This window comes from Silurus meridionalis, chromosome 9 (assembly GCF_014805685.1).
Source record: "Silurus meridionalis isolate SWU-2019-XX chromosome 9, ASM1480568v1, whole genome shotgun sequence".
Lineage (NCBI taxonomy): Eukaryota > Metazoa > Chordata > Actinopteri > Siluriformes > Siluridae > Silurus > Silurus meridionalis.
Genome location: NC_060892.1, coordinates 4,528,734 through 4,554,114, shown reverse-complemented (window position 1 = coordinate 4,554,114; position 25,381 = coordinate 4,528,734). Strand labels below are relative to the sequence as shown.

General features: G+C 39.7%; 1 protein-coding gene across 19 annotated transcripts in view; it reads right to left on the bottom strand.

Annotated features, from left to right (window-relative positions):
- ptprsa (protein tyrosine phosphatase receptor type Sa) overlaps nt 1-25,381 on the bottom strand; it is a 191,319-nt gene that overhangs the window by 74,743 nt on the left and 91,195 nt on the right. For 10 of the 19 annotated variants that reach the window (XM_046856810.1, XM_046856812.1, XM_046856814.1 and 7 more), the window contains exons 7-13: nt 22,688-22,705; nt 13,937-14,047; nt 12,005-12,016; nt 4,318-4,587; nt 3,481-4,062; nt 3,188-3,324; nt 2,255-2,399 (exon numbers count right to left, since the gene is read on the bottom strand). In XM_046856810.1, the coding sequence (XP_046712766.1) occupies nt 2,255-2,399; nt 3,188-3,324; nt 3,481-4,062; nt 4,318-4,587; nt 12,005-12,016; nt 13,937-14,047; nt 22,688-22,705 (1,275 nt within the window). The remainder of the gene's footprint in view (nt 1-2,254; nt 2,400-3,187; nt 3,325-3,480; nt 4,063-4,317; nt 4,588-12,004; nt 12,017-13,936; nt 14,048-22,687; nt 22,706-25,381) is intronic. The other 9 variants (XM_046856820.1, XM_046856818.1, XM_046856821.1 and 6 more) reach the window with 3 other exon arrangements.

Genomic DNA, 25,381 nt, shown 5'->3' with positions numbered 1-25,381 from the left:
ACACACACACAAAGGTCAGTCATGCCCGGCCCTGGTTAGGCCTGTGTTTAGGAAAGGGGTGTGTTAAGGGATCCCTATAGCACCCTCTTCAGGCAAGTGAGGTGTGCTGCATGCAGCTTGTGCGCTCAAACTTTTACAGTGTGGGTATCTGCAGCGGCTTCTTTTTTCTTCAACACACACCCACTCCCACTGGTGGAAACAGAACACGTTTTAAACACTCCTGCTGCCATGGCTTTCTCTTGCCGCCTTCCTTTTTTCTTTTAAATTCTTGCTAATTCACGCCGATGGAACCCACAGGCATCCAAACGAGAGCTTGTGCTCCCGAGCGTACGTATTAAAGATGCGTAACAAGAACTAAATATTTGATCACTTAGATTGGGTATCTAGTCTAAACCATGAGGCAGGAAGCGAATGTGTATTTTTAGCTGAAGGGTTTGAATAATTCACCGATCTTCCCAACACACACGCCGCCTAGCAGCAGGATGCGGTGGCTGCCTACGGCGAGGCCTTCAGTCCGACTCGGTGAGAGGGAGAGCAGACGCAGCGGAAAGCCATGGCACACACTGGAGTCAATGACATTTTGTGCATTTTGGCCACAAGCAAGAAAAAAAGGTGTGCTAGCTGCTGGTAAATGAAAAGAAAGGAAGAAGAAAAACAGGTGACCATATCGATTTGTTTGGTTTCACATTTAGGAAAAGTGAAAAGTACAAACAGCAGCAGAGGGAAAAAAACAAAAACAAAACCAAACAGTGGAGAGCAGTAGCCGGTGGCACCACGATCGCAAGAAGGCACAAGAATCCATTAAACGAAATAAAAACCTTTATCATCTTTATAAATCTCTACCTACACACTGCTTAAAAAAAAAAAAAAAATATATATATATATAAATAATTAAATAAGACTAGGCTTGTGCAATATCACAATATCACCTGGAGATCACTTTCACTTTGTTCAGTGACCTTTACTCCAAATATGTCAAACTGTATTATATAAATAATTGTATAAACTGGTTTGTGCAGTAATTGCACAAAATTTTATTCTCAATAAAAAAAAATGTCCATGTTCGTATTGCATTTACTATTAATCAGTTTGCTGCAATGCCTTTTCAGTTGGGTCACTAACCCGTCATACCCAAAATAAATGTCAGACTTTTTTCCAATATGGCAATTTTTCAGAATAAAACTGACCAAATTTAACCGCATAATCAGAATAAACTACAAATTTACCAGCGTCACGAATGCCTAGTCACGCTACGAATCTGTGGAATCTTATAGAAAACAAGATTCCCTATGCTTCTTCAGGACTTCTGCAAGACTACTGATTCATGAATGGCTGACCTACAGCGGTTTGCCTCAGTGGCAAAGTCCGACTAGTTTACATGCAAACTGAGTGACACTCGGCATCAGTGGTGGAAGAAGTACACAAACCATGTACTTAAGTAAAAGTAGAGATGCATTCGGTAAAATATGACTCCAGTAAAAGTAAAAATGCTCCATTTAAACATTCACTTAAGTAAAATAACAAAAGTATTTGCCTTCAAAAAGTATCCAAAGTACCATGATTTATTATGGCTATAATCTTTTCACTTCAGTAAAGTAGATTAAGGAAAAAGCAACTGTAGTACAATAACGGATTACATTTGCTTCGTTACTGTCCACCACCGCTGAGAATCTGACTAAATGCAGATTCAATCAATATTGCACAAGCCTAGTGAACACACAGACTCAAATTAAAGCCATTACAAGTCAGCTAGTTATTAATAAGAAAGATAATCAGTAATTACATTCACATTAATCAATGTCGCAAGTCATACGTGTAATAACAGTGTAATAGACATACTGTAATTCCAAAGCATCAAAATCTCATTCCGTTGTCACGGGGTGCAAACATATAAACGCACACTAATACAGATAAAAAACAGAGCTGTTCCTTTGCAATATTTATATATATAGAAATGTCAGAGTTAAAAGGCTAAGAAAAGTGCGTGTCCCTAAAACATTTCCACTTCAACTGGCCGTGAAGGAGACACACACACACGCTGTTAGATTTTACTCTTGACATTTACGATGCCCCGGATTCAGGGCCTTGGTTGAGGGATACACACCCTACTCGTGAAACAGAGTTGTTTTAGTCTGATCGCATCTAATGCTTGGAAAAACATTGGCCAGAGACATTGTGCAGTCAAAACAACACACAGTACAGGTGTCCGTTTCTACAAAACAAACATTAACGAGAAAGGGAAAGAGGTACATACTGGCTTGAGAGGTCTTCTGAGAGATTTCGTTGGTGAAGGCACCAATGCCTTTGTTCGAAATGGCCGCCAGGGAGAAGTAATACTCTGTGTTCGCTCGCAGACCCTCCACCACGTAGGACGAGGACGGGCCGAATGATTTTGTTACCTATTTGTTGGGAAAGAGTAAGTGAAATGTGAAATTGAATGACATGTTGTATGGAACTTGACAAATGTATACTGGGCTTTGTCCATTACCCTGCATTCATGCTAATAAGCTACGGTTACTCTACGTTCACACTGTTGAGCGCTTTGTCTTTTGTGTCTGTTTGTGTAGTGACCACTAGGGCAGTAGACAAATGCTTAGTCTAAAGTTTAAGATATAGATATCACACACTACATCTGTTAAAAACAATTTGATATCAGACTTCGTATTCACTACTTTGACAGAATTGCGGAAAGGTAACTTTACTAATTTCGTGCTCTCAGTGGTATAAATGTTCTTCCAAACATTATATATGATTTATTATACATTTTATACCTTTACAAAGATACATACGTATGTATATTTATGGCATTTGGCATACATGGTGTGGCTGAAATTTGAACTCATGATCTTCAGATCTAAAGTCCAGTGCCTTAACCGCTAAGCTACCACCTGTATATAAGGTACAATTTAAAGAATGGGAAAACATCAGACCACGCACACCATAATGATCGGTTCGAGGAATCAATCAAGCCAATTCTTTGGATTTTTCCTCTCTACTGTGCTGTACCATATGTACATAAAAATAGAGAAAATCCTAGTTTACATGCCAATTGTTTCCTAATGTAAAAAGCGAACAGGTAAACTTTACGCAACACCGCTAGTGTGAAAGTAGGGTAAACCCTTTTCCTTTTATACCCCGAGTGCTTTTGTTCCATACATAATGAATATAATGATAAAATCTAATGCACCTGACTGCCTTGACTGCCTTCTCTATACCGAAGCTCATAACTAATGATCCCCTCTTTGTCGAATGCTGGCTCCCAGGTCAGCTCGATACTGGTATCCGACACCTCGCCGATCTGAAACTTGGATGGCTGTCCAGGAACTAAGAGACAATCCAGAGCGACAGCATGACACAAAACATCCATAAAACGATGCATAACAACATTTAAAAAATACAGATTCTATAAAAAACTTTAAGCTATCATTAAAACAAAAAAACAACAACAAAAAAAAACAAGACACCGCGAACTCAACAGACCTCCTTGCAGGACTTTGACGTGAATGGAATCTGAAAATGGTCCGTCTCCTACTGAGGTAAAAGCCAGCACACGGATAGTGTAGGTCTCTGAGGCTACAAGGTTCTGAATTGTTGTGATCATGCTATCTTGCACGTTGTGGATCTGCCACATGCTCATTGGCTGCGATGGGTCCATGGTGTAGTAAACACGGTAGCCCTTGATTTGGCCGTTGGGCTCCTCTGGCTCTTCCCAGCGCACCATCATCGTACTGTGGGAGATGATCCTGGCCTGGATGTTTCTGGGAGGACTGGCAGGAGCCTGCTCCCCTGTTCTGGCTTCCACAGGTTCGCTGGCTGGACCCTGGCCAATAGTGTTCACGGCAGAGACGCGAATCTCGTACTCCGTATTGGGAGAGAGGCCGCCTATACTATAGCGAGTGGTGGTGATGGAATCCATTGTCTCAAACTTGCTGTCAGGGATTTTGGCACGGTACTGAATGATGTAATATGAAACAGGCTCGGGGTTACCACTGTCCCATGTGATGGTGATGCTGGTGGCTGTAGTTTCAGTAACAACTGGTGTACCTGGAGGCTTGGGCAGAGCTGTAGGAAGATCAAAAATACAAATGACAAGTATCTGATGCAAATCATTATGATGCAAATTGGATACTATCTAACAATCTAAGCAAAAAGAACACCAAGTATAATAAGCATGAGCTGGCAAAGTCAACGAAAATGAGAACGGGGCTGATGGCATAAGTTTTGTGTATTGCAAAATAAATATATTCAAATATTTTCCTGATTATAAGCATTTCACGGCTCAAAAATGTTCCAAGTGACAAGCATGTCCGCTCTTACATTTAACAATCACTTGTGACACGGCCTCGATGATGCCCAGACTGCTCATGGCCACGCAGGTGTAGTTGGCTGACTCATGTACGCTGTTCAGTTCCAGAACGTTCCTTCCGACTGGCATGTCATCCTCCGGAGTCAGGTCCTCCGAGTTAAGCATCCACTTGACATAAGGCATGGGCGAGCCCACTGCCACGCAGGTGATGTTGATGCTGCCGCCCGGCATGATCTCGTGATTGGTGGGCAAGATGGAGAAACGAGGGGGCACGCGCCGAACTGCAGGACGCCCAGAGACGGATGCGGGACAAGAAAAAAAAAAGGAGAGACAGAGAGAAAGAGAGAAAGAGAGGTGACAAGACAGGGCGATGAAAATGAGTCCTTCTTTAGAACACAGACGTTGTCTAAAGAGAGGACAGTAAATCATAAAGGAAAAAGTGAGAACAAACTCTAAAACTGTGTAACTTAAAAATAAGGATAACGTAACTAATTTAACAGAACTGCTTCACCAACAATATAAATTCACATTAAAGCAACAAATTCATGGCAACAAGGTTCCAGTGACTAATATTTGACCCATCACAACACATTTATTTACACAAAAATCTATTACGAGTTTCTCATCTTTCAACCTGAAACCTCTGTGTGTGTGAGCTACATTCAAAAGGAAGGAATAAGTGGGAACAAAAAAAAAAGGGTAGAGTGCTGAAAGAGTGCTTTCAGAGCTCTACACTGAGCATGATTGGCTCATGGAAGTTTCTCTTCCTACCGGTTACAAACCTTTACGTGTGTACTGAGCTCATTTACTTTAATGTACAAGATGTGGCTTCATGTCTATTATTTAGAAAACAAAGATGAGAAACCTTAATCAGATTTTTGTGATCAAGGGTAGATCAACTGGACAAAAGCCTCTTTGAGATTTGACACGGTTCCATTGATAGATGCAGCTATCATTTTCACAGACATCATGCAGAAAAAGGGTAAAGAGAAAAAAAAACAACTCAAAATTAAAGTGGAAATCAAAAAATTTAATCAAAATAAATTGGAGATTTAAGATACAAATGCAGAGAGGGATGTGAACTCAAAGGTCGCTGGCATGCCCAGACAAAGACGACTGAGGAAGAGGAGGAGGAGAAGAAGGCAAGAAAAGGGGAGAGAACGCGAACAAGAGAACGAAAGGAGAGAAAGAAGAGGAAGGAGAGCGAGAAGAGAGGAGAAGAGGGGAACCCACTTCAATGCTGACAAAGTTTCGTTTATGTCTCTGGCCAGTCAGACTGAATGCAACAGGAGCATTGTCACATTGCAGTGACCAGAGACCAGAAGCCGAAACTGGTAGAAAATCTTTTTTTTTTCCTAAACGAAATTGGAAAAGTAGTAGATTTTGACTACTCATGGATATAAAAAAAAAAATGGTTACCTCACGAAACTCAAGCAACCCAAAAATACAAAGACAGAAAATATACGCTAGTCTACAATGGGAACAATTAAGAACTTGTACAACGAGGGACTGTCAAAGCCACACATGAAACTCAGGATGAGTGAGGATGACATGGAAAGCAAACAGACAACAGGGGGCGGGGCATTTATGAAGAATTCTGGGTGGGCCAGACTGTGGACAATGGTCTTTTCATAACCTGTCCAGCTCTTCAGTTCTTGGTAACCTTGAATTGTGTCTTTTGGCTGGATTTGGGCTATTCATGGAGATATTGGAGTAAAAGGTCTTTCCTGAAGGACGAGGGTGGAAACTGTTTAAAAACTGTTAGGATACAAGATTTCTATATTGGTTATTGAATTAACATTAGGAAAGTAACTCTAATTGCGGAAAATTGGACTTCTGGATCTGGGGAATGGCATATTAATTCCAATGATTGGGTGAAAGAGACAGAGAAAAAGAGAGAGAGAGAGAGAGAGAGAGAGAGAGAGAGAGAGAGAGAGAGAGAGAGAGAGCAAGAGAGAGAGAGAGAATCAGAAAGAGAGAAGGGAGCATGGAGGTTGAGGTGCTAGGGCTGGTTTAAAAAAGAGGAAAAATTAAAAGAGAAGACACAAAAAGGACAGAGACAACAGGTGGAGAAAGACTCAGGCAGCAGAAAAAAACATACATAAGGGATGGACAGACCGAGATGAACCTTCTCTACATTTACTTGGGGGCTTAAAACAAGACATAGACAGATAAGAAGGAAGCAAGAGGAACGAGGACTGGTCCAACTCGAGCGGAAATTACAGCTCTCAGTGGGTTTGACTTTTCCCACACAGGGGCTTGAAATCCAAGATTCATCTCTCACCAGTATTTTTAAAGCTTCTAGAACACATTTTTTCTACAATTTATATATTTACAATCGCGATAGTCTTTGCTAAAGTGAAAAGTTGAGACCTTTTATGGCAGGGTCATCAATTCAAGCCCTGGTTGGGGGGTGGGGTGGGGTTTCTTAAAGACAAGACATGACTTTATCAGGCAATCAGGAAAATGACTCAACTGTATTTTTTTTTACAGCATTTCGCAGATGCCCTCATCCAAAGCAGCTTACATTTATAATATGCTACGGGATAAAATCATTGCTCAGGGGCCCAGGAATGGCAGCTGGTTGTGGCTGGGATTTGAACTCATGACCTTTGGATCGAAAGTCCTGTATTGACTGTATTGAACTCTGGCTCTACAAGACTGGAACTGATCATAACTCTTCTATAGTCTCTAATAACTGATATTAAGATAAACAAATCCTTATTTCACAGTTTAAAATTATATAGTATGTGCATTTACTTAAAATCTGTATATTTCGTGTTCGAATAAAACAAATTATTCTACCGCAGGAATGTCCATTAAATGTTCTGGTTAAAAAAATAATAATAAAATACATCAATAATAATAATAATAAAAAAAAAAGAAATCACATTCTTTGAAGCTACCCCTCTCAAAAGCGCATACCCAAAACCATTATTGTGAAAAGGTGAAAGAGCAGCCTGTATGTCACAAGTATTTCATGCATGGGTGTGACTGCACCAGAAATGAATATCGTATGGAACCGATCCGTCCACCAGATTTTTAACGTGGCCAGGCCAATCAAAGCATGCGACCCAAAGAAATATATATAGCAAGTGCAACTTTTCTATATGGAACACGCACTAATAAATACGCAAAATTAAAATGGTGTTGGAATGAAAAAAATGAAATAAATAAAATAAAGTCACCAAGGCACACATATACACAGATATTACATTGCAGGTGTGTTCTTCAAAACACTGACCCACGGATCACAGATGGAGCAATCTGACTGTCTGAAGCTTTAAAGGAACTGGATTTACAGCACCAATTCATATAAAAAAAGCAATGCAACTACAGATTCGCCAAACCCCAAACTGGATCCATCGCTTGCATGCACAGAAACTGAAACAATTCACTTTTACTGTTGAGCTGCTCCAAATAAATTTAGGGCAAAGCAAACAAATGCTGTTCCTACTTACTGTCTAATCTATCCATCATTATCATTATCTGTAAAGTGTTAGATTTGGCACTTTGCTGTAAGACTATTGAATCCTTTATTGGACAAAATTCTCTGTACTTTATCTGTTTATTGCAAAAATATTTCTACACTTCATTAACAAACATACTGAAAGAGTTTTATATCCTACACAAATTTCGGCTTTTGACCTTAAAGACTATATGGCCAAAACTTTGTGGATTCATATGTTCTTAATGAACAACTCATTTCACATTTTCTCTCATAATAACCTCCACTTTTCTGGGAAGATGTTCCACTAGATTTTGGAGTGTGCTTGAGGAGACATGTGTGTAAACTCAGGTACTTTTGTAAGTAAGGAGGCCTTGGCTGCAGTTTCCAATTCATCCCCAATGTATTTAATAGAGTTGAGATCAGGGCTATATAAGCAGGCCATTCAAGTTCTTCCACTCAAACTAAAACATTTGCGCCTCTAATTGTTTAGCCGGAAAAGTCGTCATGTGTCCCAAAACTGTCCATATAGTGTATGTCTATATCTGCTCTTTGAACTGGGGGGAAAAATAGGGTCTTTATGATATTCTAGTGCACTGATCCATTACAAAATGCATAAAGGATGGCAGGTCAGTATACTCTAAATCCAAGGTGAAAGCTTTATTTGGGTAGATCTTGTTTTTTTTTTTTATCTAGCTGAAGACAAACAAAGGCTGCAACTTTTCACCCTTTTGGTCCTGACAGTTATGTGCTGAAGAAATATTTGCTAAGAGGGATAAATAGAATTATATAAGCATTACGTCAAAGTTTCATGAAATGCAGCTTTCCTATTAGCCATGCCAGTTTCTAAACTATTGTTCCAAAGTTTCCTTCTGAAGTACTTGAGCCTTCTTTACCACGCCGAGATTAACATTTAGATTTTTCGCAAGCCCTCTGTGAAAAATCTCTTCGACTTCAAAGTTAAGACAACAACATCTCAAAACAGTTTATCCATCTGGCTCTGACAAAAGACCAACTCTAAACGAGCCTCGGCTCATCCAGTACACGTCAACACTTGAATCCTAGCCTATCGATCCATCGGGCTTGTCCGGCTTTGAAGAAGTGCTGCATGAAATAGAGCGCAGTGCAGTTTTTTTTTTTTTGTTCTTGCAGGCTTTATTTGAGACTCAACACAACATAACACTGAGCTTTCTGCTGTCATATACAGGATGAGTTAGTGCGATTGAATCCAAACTTAAATCGACAAAGTCTTCTTTCACTAAAACCTGGAGTTCAGGAAGCTGGACCTAACAGATTGCGAAGGAAAACGATAAGTCAAATCCTTATTTCAAGCCCCCGATGTGGCAAGAAAGACAAATCAAGGGATTTAATAGTAGACAAGGTGAAAGGCAAGGTAAGAAGAGAAAAGAAAAAAACGCCACTTCTGGTACTGTTGAAACATTGCTTTGGGACAGAATGTGAAGGGAGGAGTTGTGCCAGACCAGTATTTCGAAGGTGAGCACTATCTACCATTTTGGTGAGACTGTCTGTCCAGCCCCAAAATGAAGAAGAGAAAAGCAAACAAAAACTTGCAGCCCATAGTGCCACCTTGAAGCTGAGATTACACCTTGCTTCGGTGTCGACACCTGGATGATTCTGTTTCCACCTGGGCAGAGGGGGGTGTTTTTAGGGGCATTTCTGTACACAGGAGGTTGCTCACATTAACTGAAATGCTAGACAGTCTCTGTGGAGGCTTAGAGGATTCGGCACCAGTAATGGAAGTTATTACTGGTACAAAGCCGCTGAACATCTGTGGCCGGTTTATCTGATTATGGCAATGCGAGGCTGATAGAGTCTGGGACTTTGTTACTTGGGGGTTATCCAAACGGGTTTAGCGCCACCGGAGAACAGGGTGTAATCTAGCTTGCTTTTCCAATTCTCCACACCAAAATGCACAGCAAGACGTGCAAGCACATGCGAAACAAGGCATGCGGAACGCTGGAGTGGAAGCAAGCATGCATATGCACACACACATGGGCATGCAACCGAGCTAAAAATAAATAAATAAATCTACACGACACAATTTAGCACAGCGCAGTCTTCCAGCATCACTGAACAGGTGTGTCGGTCTCTTTTCCCGAGCCCTCAAACCATATTGTTCTTTCATGACTCTCAGCAGAACTGACAGAACGTTAAAGCTATATTGGCAGGCAGAGGGAGAGATTAGCTGCGAAATTTAAACAGCTAGAACTGTCGTTTCTGTCCATTTTGTCCATTTTTTTACTCCAGTGAAAACAGTTTAGGCAAATCAAAGTTTAAACAGACGTCAATGTATGTTTAGTGCTAATGAATTCTCTTCGCCAGTTATGTCTAGCAGTACATGTTTTTTTGTGATAGAAATGAATTAGGAAGCTGAAATTCAGCCACCCTGTGTTATTAGCGATCATGCTAGTCTTACAAGGTTTAAAGTCGGCGTCTTGCAGGTGCAACTCGATGTCCTGCCGGAGATCAGTTGTAATGGGTATGAGCGATTTGGTGAATGAGATCTTGCCAATAAATGCCAGGCCGTGGGAGTCGCAGTGCTACGTTTTCATTATTTATTCCCCGAACTCCTGCTCGAGCCCCAAACACCCCCTGCACACACACTTTTCACTTTGCTATGTCTTCCTCTGTAAATTAATTATTGACGAGGCCATTTTGTTTTAGCACAGACATTACTAAAGGGTTTAGTAGTACAGTTCAACACAGGGGCATTTTGGCCTGATTTTGCTTGAAAGACCAATTCTGTGATACTTTGATGCTTCTAAGAGGAAAACAAAGGAAGGTTTGAGTCATTTTTTTGGTTTCCTTTTCTAGCAATTTCTACTCCTAGTATCAGACAGATAATGAATTCACAAATGCTGGTGCAAGGAGTTGAAAAAAAAATCTTAGCGCAAAATTTGCTAGATTCTGTAACTAGAGATGTAATACAGAATTGGACATGCTTCAAGAGGCAGCCTGATGAGCTGCAGCCCAGCACATGTGGACCATTACGTTCAGTGTGTAAATTTCGAAAGACTGATGGGTCATTGTGAATCGGGCACTCAATTTAACCGACGCAGGCTCCAGCAGACCGAGGTGGAATTGGGCGCCAATTAAATTTGGCTGCTTATCCGCGGCATTCTAACAGGATTCGAATGTGGAAATAAAAAAAGGCAACGCAAAACAACAACAAGGCACTAGATTCATGTTCGGGCCTAATTCCGAGGCCTTAATGAGGCGAATCATTTTCTGAAAAGCAACTCAGATGTTTTGCTGTCCCCGAGGGGATCAAAAGAAGCATAAATCCTGGTTTTGAATGGAAAAGGACAAGTGGCAGTCAGTCAACAAAGCTCTCCCTCGCCCGCCTCGCGTGCTGCCAGCCAGAAAAAGCCAAGCTCTCTCGGAGGGACTGTCAGGAATTTACTGATCATTATATTTGCTGCTGATCCCTGGTGGATTATCCACAAGTCCAAAATTCCACAAAAAAAGCAATACCGCCCCGATCAGGTTTTATTTGCCTCAATAGCTTTGTAGTGAGATGGCAGGAACACTGGCTGTAAAACCTACATTTTTTCCTTTTTGTTTTTTTTGTGTGTTTTTTTTGGTAGAACGTCTAAAGCTGGACAAGTGTGCACAAAAACACATACCACATTTAACACAGAGAAAAATTCCAACGTAAAAGGTGTACGAAAACACAAAGACAAAGGCACACACACACTACTAGAACATGTAATAAAACTCCATAAGAGGCCACAAATGACTTAATTGGGATACTATGGGTTTTTTTTTTAATGAAAGGAAGTGCACAATTAAAGAGAAGTTCACAAGTTTACAGAAACATACAAAAGCCAGAAAAAGAAACCCACAGAAATGTCCATTCCGAACATGCAACGAGCAAAGCTCCATTCTCCCATCATGCATGTATGATTCCATATGCTTATTCCCATGACATCAAATGCAATAAAGCTTTTTTTTTCCTTGAGCAGAAGCAATACCAAAAGATGCAAACAACACGAAAAAGGCCCCATAATGCAAAATTAAATGTAAGGGTTTCAAAACAAAAAAAAAAGAGCCCGAACTTTCTATCATTTCTAATCTTTTTATTTATTTAAACTATTTAGCAGGTTTGAATATTTCGTTAACGCTCATTCAAACTGCTAATGAGCCCTGTGATTAATCAATTATAATTCAAAAATTCTTTTTCGCCTTTAATGTGGGTAAAAAAAGTAAAAAAGAAAAAACACACCAACCTTCTCGAAGCTCTGAGGGATGTAAAGGGGTTGATGCAGAACACAATGACATGAGGAGAAGAGAAAAATAGGGGAAACACAGAGAGAGTAAAAAAGGCCACCTCAAGGCTTTAAGCTGCTTCATATCTTTGCTTTTGCTTTGTTTTGTTTTTTTCCCTCTCTTTTCGAAGTCTACATCTTATAGCAGTGACACCCGTTTTGTCACAATCTTGCCCGTTCCTTTTTTTTTCGACCCGAAAGGACGCCGGTCGGCCCGGCGCTCGCTACAAAAAGCGCTCGGGGCCGATTTTAAACACGTCATCATAATAAAGAAAATCACAATATCTTTTTTTTTTTTTTAAGCCACCTAGAAAGCTCCCATGGTGGCCAGTTTGTTAAAACTAAAGAAACACAACAGAGAGAAAAGAAACGAAAACAAAACCAATGAAACAACTAAAAAATAAAACAGAAAAACAAAACAACCCAAACCATAAAAAAATTAAATAAAATAAACTTGCTGCACAAAAAGCATGACTTTTATTAAATTTAGCAGCTACAATGAGAGTGAATTAAAAAGCACTACTGTTTGTTCTTTTAGAAAATAAAAAAAAAGATCGGTTTGGGTTTGGGATAATCCGTTTACAAATGGAAATCATCCAATTAAATGTTTTTTTGTTTTGTTTTTTGGAGTAACTTGTGCATTGTAGCTGTTAATTTCAAGTGCAGAACACTCTAGAAACCAAAAACACATTTGGTTACAGTCGAGATTAGAATCAAGCTTTGGAAAATGAACGGAAGGAAGGAGACACGTGATACGTTTTCTTTTTTGTTGTTGTTTTGTTTTTTCAGTGTGGTAGGTGTATCAGTGAAAATGAGCACACTTTAGTTTAAAAGCAAACAGAAAACAACATCCCCGAGCTTTACTGATTCCTAATTCAAAGAAATCCTGAATTATTGATCAGAGACAGGAAATCTAATATTCAAGGAAGAATACACAGAAAAAATATTACTAACATCTTGTCTTTGGGTTATTTAAAAAAATATATAAATATAATTAAAGTAAATGCTTGCTATAGCCAGCGGTTCTCAATGCCTGCGCATATATTTATATATGAATTAAATCCTATTCTGCTTTATCACACCAGACTCGGTTCAGAAACATTCCTAATTTACACACTATATGGAGAAACATTTGCGAATCTTACATGCTTTTTGAACTTCTTATTGCACACTTAGTGCTCATTTGCGACTATACACATATTTATTATTCATTATGCTATAATATATAACATATAATAGCCTCCATTTTCAAAGTGTAGAATTTAATATTCGGTTAAATACGATTTTTACATTTACGCCATTTGGTAGACACCCTTGCCCAGAGCAACTTTATACATTATATACATCATTTATGCACATTGAGCAGTGGTTGGTTAAGGGCCTTGCCCAAGGGCCCAGCAGTGGCAGCTTGGTCGTGCAGGGATTTGAACTCATGACCTTCCGATCAGAAATCTTAAAACTTTAACTACACATCCCATGGATTAATATAGGCATAAAAACACACCCAATGGCTCTGAGAACCTCTGCTTATAGCAATCACATCATTTTCTTTTCCTTCTTGGGATGATTATTTATTCGGATCCACCATTTTTTACCTTTTCTATTTTGATTGCCTTACCAGACAATCAAAATTCGACTTACCATCATCCACTTGAACCTGAAAAAGCTCGATAGAGAAAATACCAGACGACTTTTTGCCCATCGAATTAAAAATACTCACGTATTCATAACTAATTTTTAGCATCTAGCATTCAAACAACAGTATCTGATGTTATTACACAAAACCCAGGTTAGTATTATGTCTAAAAGGACAGGAAGTAGTTCCCATTGATCATATTAGCCCCTCATTGGTGCAAGGACGGAGAGGATCTCCGAAGCCAGGTTGCTCCCTACCTCGCACATACAAGTTGGCGGGGGAAGAGTAGCGCACGCCTTCCACGTTAGTCGCTACGCACTCGTACTTCCCCTGATCCGTCTCCTCCGTGTTCTCAATCTGCAAGGCTCCTGGGAGAACAGAGAATGAGAAAAAGAGAGAAAGAGAAAAAGAGAGGGATAACGTAAACAATTTTCTCCTCATGTGCTGTTCAAGGCTTGTTAGAGCTGTAGAATAGGATCGACACCAAATATTTATTGGTTGAATTCATTAGTAAAAGTTTGAATGGTTTTGGTTTCCTGGAATCTATAGGCTAAATAGTGTTAGCTAATGTATTAGCTTGTTGAGTGGAATTGACGGAGCAGAGTGGCATTGTGGGAACTTTTGACTAGCGACACTCCTTATAAACTATTGGAGAACTGCAAAATATATATTTAGATGTAAAGCAACTGTGTGTTGTTCCAGCGGGAGAGTAAAGTATTTGTACTTCGTTACTTAAGTCATTTTTCGCTACTTTGTAGTTTTACTGAGTAGCAAAGATATAAACAAATTTGACTCTTTACTCAACTACATTTATGATTCAACATGTGTATTTTTTACTGATTTTAATGGACAATCGATGTTAGCAATTACATTTTGCACAGCAGCTTTATCTCCCGTGGCTTACTTAATTCTGCAGAAGAGGCGATATCGCGATTTTATTTTCCATTGAAAATGAATGGTTCTTCTACTTTTTGACCTGATACTGTAATTTTACCGGTTAAATGAGGATAAAGATGGCTTTATTACTTGTTTTTTTTTTTTTTTTGACTGATTTGTTTGACCTTTGTTGTGTTGATTTTTGGTTAATGCAGTGTTGAGGTGTGTAATTTAATTTTAATTTTAGGAAATGAAACCTCACAAATTAACAGTTTTTGGCTTTTTACTAACATGTGTCTTAGTGTTGAGGACTTGTGCATCCTACAAGTATACAGTATGAGTTAAATACTCAAGTACTGTTCACAAGATATATTGGAATTGGTGACTTTGAACTTGTAATGTTCTCTCTTTAAACCTCTGAAGGAGAGTTCAGAGAGTTTATTTTTCTTGTTCCTGATTCTGAAAAGACAAATGTTGGTTGCCAAATGTTTATGCTTTGCCTAGTAAAACAATTTGCCCGACCACACCAGGTGGTGGGATTCTGGCAATGCTTGCTGTAGTTTTAGTATCGAGATGCATCACATGATCATAAAGTTTTTCTCTGGTTGTTCACGCTACTAGTGAACTACAAATCAAAAACTCAATGTTGACACTTCAGTTCAGCACAAATCAGTTTGTGCAATTTGTTCATCTTTGTTGATTCCCCTTGCATTTACGGCTACATACATGCAAGAGCTAATACATTTTATCTTTTTGGCTTGTTTAGCATCATGAACAGCTGGACACACCTGGAGCAGCAGTACCTCTTCTATTCAGGTTATAGGGGCTAAGAAAATACCACTGGTCTGGATTGTCAGTAATAGAGACAAGAGACCAATTATCATTTCCTGTACTCCTACGGATGACTCTGTCACTGTCAAGGTTTCTTTTTGCTTTTTCCCAAAGACAGGATGACACCTTCAACAGCTGCGCCACTTGAGAGGCTCTAAAAATTAACTGTTTGAAATGTACTTTTGTGCACTACAATTACACTACATCTGGTGCTTGTGTGATGGACTGTGAAGCTCACTCTGTCAGATCTCATTTGGGACCCGAGCCATCAGAGAGCAGATTTAGCAGTGTAAAACGGTAGTAAGACCACATGTTTTGTAAGCTCTAGTTAGGTCCTTAGGCAGCTATAAGGCTGGAGTATTTACCCAAGACTATTCAAATGTAGTATCTATTCTAAAACCCAGAAGTTCTCATTGGTTTTCGGGTATGTATATCAGTTATGACTCGGCCAGGAGTTTTGCTAAAGATTCACAAGTTTGTGTCCAAGAACTGTAAGGAAACATCAGACCACAAAAAAATGTGTTTAATTCAATACACCTTTCAGAGAAAGTGAAGGATATCGATTATAATACACTGTAATATTAAAAAGGTCTTTTAAAGGTTCTTTTGATGGCTACAGTTCTCTTGATCGGCAAGAGAACCCTGAGAGGGTTACGCAACTCCAAAACGACATTTGCGAGCTTATAGTCTGGTATACTCCCTGTGGTTTTGTTTTGGCGGCCGCATTTAAGTGGACCAATAACAGGTGTGGTCACATGGCAGGTTTATCTGCAAAGTTTCACCCAATGTACGAGGTTGGTTGATTTCTCTGTAATGAAGTTGAATTGTTTCGCTCAAGCCACTCAAATACCATCTCTACAATAGCAGTTTCCAGATTTCCAGTTTGAAACAGGGGCCTAGCATACAACCTTTACCAAAGACAGCTTAGCCAACCATACACTGATTAGGCATAACATTATAACATTATTACATTATCTCCTCATCATGGCACCTGTTAGTGTGTTGGATATATCAGGCAGCAAGTGAACATTTTGTTCTCAAAGTTGACGTGTTAGAAGCAGGAAAATGGAAAAAAAGGTGTGGTCCGATCCAACAGATGAGCTCCTGTATCTCAAACTGCTGTAGAACTTAAAGATGTTTGGACTGTATTGGTAAAACAAAAGGGGTACCAAAACATTAATAGGCTGGTGGTCATAATGTTATGCCTGATTGGTGGCCACAAAGCTATTGCTGGTCAGTGCAAAAACAATTAAAATGCAGGAAGGAACCTTTTACCCCTAATTATGAATTTCTACAGAATCAATGCGTTTCTTTGCATATCTGCAAAGAAACACATTACATTGTATGGAAATGCATTGGATGAGGGTTGAAGTTCTCATTTTAAATCTAAACGTTTATTCCTTTTAGTGATCTGCCCTGAAACTTCAATTTTGAGCCACAATTTAAAAGGCGTTCTTACACATAAAGGGGGTCCTCAAGCATTTTGCAGATGGTTAATGGTTCTTGCATGCTAAAGAGGAACGTTTTCTGAAAAGGAACCATAGTTTTGGGTTCCTGAGTGCAGTTACAGGTTTGATTTATATATATATATATATATATATATATATATATATATATATATATATATATATATATATATATATATATATATATAATCTGTGGTATTTCTTTTTTTATATTTTGGCTAGATACAGATGTCTGATTGCCCATGAGCAGGTCAACAGCAGGTTTGCCATGCAATGTTTCTCCTTTAAACCAAGAATACTGTTTAATTCTCCCTTCTTTATATCTTCCACCAGTTACATTTCACGTCATCTCCATTTACTCGGAATACAAAATATTTATTTAAAAAAATTATATTTTAATCTCTGCCTTTTTCATCAAGGACTGTTTTCACTATAAACCAGATGGAGAGCTTTATTTTGTCATTAGGATCCATCTTTTCCGTCCTCATCTTATCTCCTACACCTGGAACTAGTCTGACTCACTACTTGGGGGAAAAAAAAATAATTGGTTGCCAAAATAAAGATCTCAGGCCACACAGAGCTCTGTGCTAAAACCCATGCTGTGTTCTTTTGACTTTTTTCATCCTTCACACTCAAAAGTGCAGGTGTCAATAACAGCCTTATCCAAGCGGTGTTCCTACCACACCTCTAATCACTCAGATCCCATCAGGGAGCCCAGACCAGGATAACATGTCGGTGTGCCACGAGCAGGTGGACCTATAGATATGTGTGTGTGTGTATATGTGTATAGATGGGGATTGTTTGATGTGCACTGCAGGTGGCCTGGCTGTTGCAGGTAAAACTCGAGTGTGTTCTGAAGTCTCCTCAGGTGGAGTTACGCCGCCTGTCATGCACACCGATGAATGCAAGGCACTCTCTGCACACTGCTAACTGCATTTTAATGTTATTTAAGCAGGCCTGCGATAATTAAAACCAGGCACGGCTCGGCTTTTCATTCTCTCTCTTGCTTCTCACAATTTCTCTTCTTTTTTTTTGCAAGGCGATAAGTCTTGCGCTGCCCTCTCTGTGACCAGCCTTAAAGGGCTTTTAAGAACTGGGGTCCACTTTTAATCAGCTAATGACTCTGTGGGAGAGCAGCTATAGATTGCCGGTGAGAAAACCTCTGGCGAAAAAACAAGGCAGGTAAATAAATTAAAAGCTATTTAAATTCCAGCAGCAACCCGAAAGCATAAATATTCTCCGTCTTTAGTTTGTTCTTTTCTTTTTTTTCCAGTCATTGTGTGAACTGGGGCATTCTAGGTGATGGGCTTTATTAGACGGGATCAGCTGACGCGGCCGTCCCTGCTGGCTTCATTATGGATTTGCCTGTGGTTTTTCTTCGTTCAAAGCCAGGGCAGAAAAAAAACAAAACAAATCTACACAGAGAATTCTTGAGTCGAAAACGCCAATGTTTTTTTTAATTCTTTTTTAAAGTGCCTTATCATTATAGCATGCTGCCTCTAGGGACACTCATACACTCACACACACATACACACACACACTCACGTTCATTTGTGGCACGTGTTTCGCTTATACCTTATCTTTGCTTAATGTTTCAGGAGTTTTTTCCGTCTTTAATACCTTTCATTGATGGGCGCAACAAGCATGATTCGCATTCGCACATCGTGCATGTTTTCTTTTTCTTTGATATGGGACGTTAAGCTTCTTTTCCCTCTCTCAAACGAAAACATCTCATTTTCTCTTTTCAACCGTGCAGTCCCTGGCCAAATGAAAAGTGGTGTCATTAACCAGGTCCCGAGCCAGGGCATTTTTCGACATGCTGCTATCCAAAAACAAAATGCCTTTGATGTTGCATCTTTCAAAAACGCTGTTCTTAATTATTATTTGTTATATGAGTGTGACCGCTTTTTTTTTTTTCAATTCCCCAAATTCCGGCTGCCTGTGGCTTATTCCAAGACTGCAGGGTAGCTGGCACAGCATGCTGCTTTCACTGAGAAAAAAAAAAATAATGCAAGAAAAATATCAACAAAAAATGCGTGACATTTTTCTTATTACGATTAACGTTCGTAAGTGTCCGGCAGAGGGCCCAGGCTGTGCGTGTGCAACGCAGAGACGAGCGGTCCAAACAGGCCAGCCAACATGAACCCTCCAGCTGAGACCCATTATGACAAAACAGAACCATAACGATGATAATAAGGAATTTGAGAACGTGGCATTACATATCCATGAACTAATGTTGGCATGGTGACGAAAAGCACAAGAACAATGTTCCTCACAAGGATGTTGACGTATCGACCTAGCTGTGATAAAAAATAAATAAATAAATAAATAAATAAAAATACTGCTTCTTGCATGTTTTGTCTTGTTAAAAATATGCTTATGTAAATTGATCTTGTTCTTTGACTTGTAGAAAAAGTCCAGTATGGTTAAAGAGGAGAATTCGAGTAGTGTGTATTAGAGGTCAACTAATTCATTGGTTTTGCAATGATAGTTGATTGCTGGAATTATCGGAAAAAAATAGATTCTGATAGTTTTTCCAGCACTGAATTGGCTTGGAAGGTCAGCTGTCATTTTACAGAACGAGAGCGGCCTCTAGAGGCAATTCACTAATGCTGCATACCGTTTGTGTGACGTGCGAGACTGAACTCTGCACCTCATTCATGCTAATTCATGTGTTCGAGTTCGTTCGAGTGCATTGACTAAAGTTGACAGTTATAATGAAAAGAGCCAAAAGGAGCCAAAATGTATTGCTCACACAACCACCGCCACACACACACACACACACACACACACAATCATATGGACCTATCCTGCACCTCTACTCCCATTTGTGTTATTCTATTAGAGGTTGCTAGCAGGCTTTGATTGATTTGTTTTTCAGGATCGGCTGCATTAATGTTTTTTTCCTTGCATAGGCGGAACTGATTAGGTGGAGAGAAAGACATCCTAGAGAACTGCTCATCTTTCCTCGCTTTCAGTTCTTTGTATAGCGTTATCCTTCAGCAAGCAGCCGATCGCACACACACATGCTAGCACACCACAATCAAGCAGGTATACAACACCTACGCTTGACGCCAAGGTCATTAAATGTGAGAGCAGCAGCATGGAGGCTGGACAATGTGATTGTTGTCATGTTCCATCTGCCCGGCTTGTAATGTTCTCATAAACTCAGCAGTGATGTGCAGCGACCCCAGACCAATTAGCATACTGTCTCTCCTGTCATCCTAACAACGCCGAGCCTGCTTCCTAAAAGAGGTTGGTGTTTTTTTAACCAGATTGTTAAAGGAAATTCAACACACATGATCTCTGTACTTTACAAAATCTACCTTGCGTATTCAGGATAAACCCATCAGAACGTCTTCCTCAGCCTGGGCCTGTTGGCTCTCAGCAAAATCCCCTTTATGTCCTCTAATCCCATTATGCAAATACTGAGTTCATAAGTCACTCTGGGTTGCTTTTGTGAGCAATGCTATGATTTATGTCCTGCTTTTGGCCAGGCATTAAGAATGCTGGTGCTGGTGTGGGCAGAATTTAAAAGCTTTACTTTGTGTAGTTTCATGAAGCTACTCGATCTATGCAGGATATTATAAGGCATATTTTCTCTCTTCTTGTTGTCCCCCGTCTCCATCGAGCTACACATGTTCCTGATGTTTACCAGTGAACCAGGCCCTTTTGTTTGTCCGGACCTGCTGATTCAGCCTCATGCCTAGCTCTGTTTTATTACAATTAGAGGCCATTTGCTGCTGCTGAAGATGGTTCCACATGAACAGCCTAAAGATCTATGAAGTCTCCAAACAGGGTTACACTAAAGAACCATAAAGATGCGTTTGGACTACAGTTGCAATGAGAAATTTTTCAATGAACATGTGATAACCTCAACAATGATGGAACTACAATGAATGGACATTCGGTGTCACCCAGATGATGATGGGTTTCCTTTTGAGTCTGGTTCCTCTCAAGGTTTCTTACTCATAACCTTATTTTTTTCATTCTCACCGCTGGCTTGCTTATTTGAGATAAACCTTTAAGGAATGATTTATAAATCTCAAAGTTATATTTGTCATTTATGTAATTCTGTAAAGCTGCTTTGGGCGATGTCTGTTGTTATTAGTGCTAATGAACTAAATTGAATTCAAGTGAATTGAATATTACGAGTGTGACAGTATTTGAATCTGTATGTGCATGTAGCCTAAACCGCAATGTTTAAAAAACATTTTATCAAACACAACATACTCATAACTTTAGCATAAAATAAACAGCAAAAAAGCATACCTACCTGCTCGCTGTGAAGAACAACATCAGTTAATCAGTACAGTAGAAGAAGTACATTGCATTATTTTCTGTATTAAAACAAAGACATGAGGTTGTCCTGTAAACCATCATTTCCTTAGCTAGTGCTAGTGCGTTCACCTCAAACTATACAAACAAAAGTTTGTGGACACCTGACCGTTTGAACATCCCATTCCACAACTTTCACTCTTCTGGAAAGAGGTTTCACTAGATTTTGTGGAGATTTGTGCTCATTACGCACAGTTGGTAAAGCCAGGTTCAGACGTACGCAAGGTGACGAGGCCTGGGGTATTATGTTAAATAGGGACAAGGTTTGAGATCTATCAGGGGACCTTCCATGCCAAACCATATAACGCATATCATCATGGAGTTGGCTTTGTGAACTGCTATGCTAGAACAGGTTTGAGTGTCCTCAAGTGAGGGATAGATTCCTGCTAAAAAACATCCTATACAAATGAAAATTTCTGGAAACAGTTTGGCTGAAAAAGTCAGATGCCCCAATACATTTGTCTATATAGTGTAAAAGGCACGTCTATCTGAATTCAATACCGCTTCAACGGTCGCATGCAATTTTTTTACATTTCGTTATACTCTTTAATTGTTTTATAGACCCATGGTCTAGTTTCATTTTTGGCCCATCAGTGTTGCTATATACAGTTTCCTAAGCTGAAGCCTTTGCTTTTGTTGTAATTTAATATTCATTTGGTCTGAATGTAATGTAAGAAGCCAACAGATAAGAGTGATATAATACCCAGCCCTTTCTTTCCAACCTTTCACACAAGACTTTATCCCTCACTACAACCTCATGCTGGTGGTGATAACTAACAATCACTACCATCATTACTTAGAATAGCAGTCCTACAGTAAATGCTCCTGTAGCACTCGTACCGTAGTCTACTGTAAAGACGCTAACAAATAGCAAGATTCCTTTGACACCACACATAGATTTGCCCCCGAATGCCTACATCAGGACAAAGTAATGTACAGAAGTCCTGCGTTACTGAATTATCATTGTAATTTTATACAATATAGTATGGGGCCAAAACTGACAGCAAGGACATGCAGCAAGAGCGCTAACATGATTCCATATATTATTTATGCCTCTCAATGGGTGCCTGCTCGTGTCCTGAGCTGGACCAAGGTACATTTCCATACATATCGTGGGCACTGAGCGAACACAGGGGCAATGGACCACTCATTAACCAGGACTGCCGAAATGTCACTGTGTAGCGCAAACATCGGTCTCAACCTCACCCTGTCAGTCACTGAAGAATTCACACATTGTGGGGGTGAACAAACAGTAAGAACAACGTACACATACGCACTCACACACACACAGAGACACACACAGAGACAGATGACACAAAACACATGGAAACACATCAAAAGGTCTGAAAACGCAGAAAAGAGGAACAACACACAGATAGAGAATGTATGTTGACTGGGAAAAGAAGAAAGCCAATCGTCAGGAGGAGTTAGAAGAAGTCGTTAGTTGGTTTGTGAGTAAATCGGGAGAAGTATATATGTTTGGGGTTAGTGTCTTACCTCGGATGGGAGTACCCACTGGAAAGAGAGATACAAGTGAAAAAAAACAAACACACAACAGTTATTATTATAGCGTGGTGCGTGTGTAGATCATGTCGTTCGGCCTGGAGGTGTGGATATTGTTTAAAATGGTTAGAAATCAAATCACATTATTGATTAAGATTAAAGACCTCTCGTGGCTGGGCTGGGGCTTTTTCCCAATCTTTCTTCCATCTATCGCAGCATCTCCCAAAACTACTCATTCAAATGAAACCAAGCATGAGGCAGCTTGAGGCCTGTTCAGGGCAGAACTTGTACACAGATGAACCTGTTCTGTGAAAGGCAGCCCACATATTCATGAGAATCTCTAATATGCAGGATGTTTCAGTCCTGTCCAGAGATTGGAACGTTATCAAATAATCATCGAACCTCCATTATGGAATTGTCAAACCTCATTTGTGAGCATGCAATGGATTTTTGCTCTACTTCTCAATGACTGATACAGTTATGAATAAAATACAAAGATCAGGGGAAACTGTTTTATATTCTCCTTTGTTTTTTATACTGTTCTTCCAGATTGATTTGTGGTACGCAGGTAGAAACTTTTGACTGACACTACTAGTAAGTGTGTGTGTGTGTGTGTGTGTGTGTGTGTGTGTGTGTGTGTGGTGACAAGAGACTGATGATGTACTGAATATGAAGCAACTCTTGACCGGTCCACACCTCACAGACCTTCCTTGCTGGTCCTTATCTTTGCTCTACTCGAGCTCCAAGAACACCTGAACCAGGTGAGGAAGACATGCAGAATTTGCACTACCCCACTTCAGGTGTATTTGGAACTGGATTGAAATCAATGCGAGACTTTGAATGTCCCATAAATCAGGATTAAAGCTCTGCCATCTGCTCTTTCTGCGTTTGTTCTAGGATATCTATCTAAAGCAAGTCCTAATTTCTATAGAACAGCAGCTTGGCCCAAAAAAAAGAAAACATCAGTAGTTGTGTATCATAATAATTAATTTTTTTGCAAAATATGTGTTAATCTAAAACATATAAACCCCAATAACCAACCCAAAAATCGCACTTGTTTTACATGCCTTGAAAATGCTACATTTCCCACTATAACCACCACAATCCATGTATTTCCTACCCATTTTGATTTAGCTAAGCTGCCCTGGTTGAAAAAGTTACCCTTGCCAGCCAATAGCAAGCTTAATCATGTGACATTATGACTGATTTTCTGTTAGCCATAAAATTGAATACATAATAAAGCTAGTTAGCATGATAAGTTGGTCAGGAATGTAATGTCAAACCACTCATTCAATGCTACTCAAGCTAACTAATTAGCTGGATAACATTAGCACAACGCTACCCTTATTTAGCCTTGTGAAATAAACTTTCTTTCGGCTTCTCCCATTAGGGGTCGCCACAGCGGATCCTCCGCATGTTTGATTTGGCACGTTTTTACGCTGGATGCCCTTAATAACGCAACCCTCCCCATTTATCCGGGCTTGGGACTGGCACTAAGAGTGTGAAATAACGTTGCAAAATCAATGGTTGATATCAGAGGTGATAGAAATAAACAGCAAGTGGTGATGTCACGTAGTAATCACGTTCCCTCATTCTCTGCTCTTGTCGACCCAAAGAGGTATGTTGCTTAGGAAAATCAGCTGTATAAGATGAAGCTCCTTCACACCTCAGCCACAAAGAGGTCCTTAATTTACCACAGTAGATGTTTTGCCTGTTTTTAAAATGACTCCATTAGCAATCCACTGGGTTTCCAGGAATTGCACTTTCAGAACTAGAGAAAGTTCGAATACTGGAATACCCTGAGATGTCAGATAACATTGAGGCATTAATATGTCTCAGTCACACAAAGGTCAGAAAATAACAGAAAAACTGGCTGTAGTGTCGAACCAAAACACTGACCTCTAAGTGTGTGCTCTTAGTCAATGGTCTGTGAAAATGGGCTCCGTGTAGTATTTATACCTCAGCTTGCTTTTCAGGAGCAGCGAACAAGAACACAGGACCCTGTTTTTTTTGGGGTTTTTTTGCTGTGGGTTCAATTACGAAATGGAATGTCTGTCACTTGACATAAGATAAGGCTTATAGCACACATTTTATAAAGCAGGCAAAACATTTTCCACTTTATTTTACGGCTTGGTTCAGGAATCAGGAAGAGTGTTAAGTCTGAGGTTAGAGGTCTGTTAGAGTTTTAGAGGCTGCAGTGTTAGGCATTGTTTAGGTTTGAGTCAGAGTTAAGGTTAAGGTTAAGGTTGAAGAGCCAGGTGAGGTTAGGCTGAAGTTAGGCTAAGGTTAAAGCTTTAAGTTTAGGGTTTAAGGTTAATCGTTAAAGGTTGAGGTATGATTCATAGACTGGGATTAACGAAAGGAAGAGTAAATTAAAAGAACGGGGATAGAAGGATGAAGCAAGGAGGTTCAAACCATCTAGAAAACATATATGGGTTTAGGAAAATGAAATATTTATATGAAAATATGATTAAAAAAGTGTCAAATAACACCAGCATTATCTGTTTTAGCTACTGGTTTTCTCTTTAGAGCGCTCAGAGTCTCAATAAACAAACAATGTCCTTACTAATGTTCATTTGGAATCTTTCAAAGCCACAGCTTGCGCCCTCTGGAATTTTAGAGGGCAATGGGCTGTCATTTCCACTGCCTCTTACTCAGAAAACGTCACGTGATGAGGCCGAGGATCTG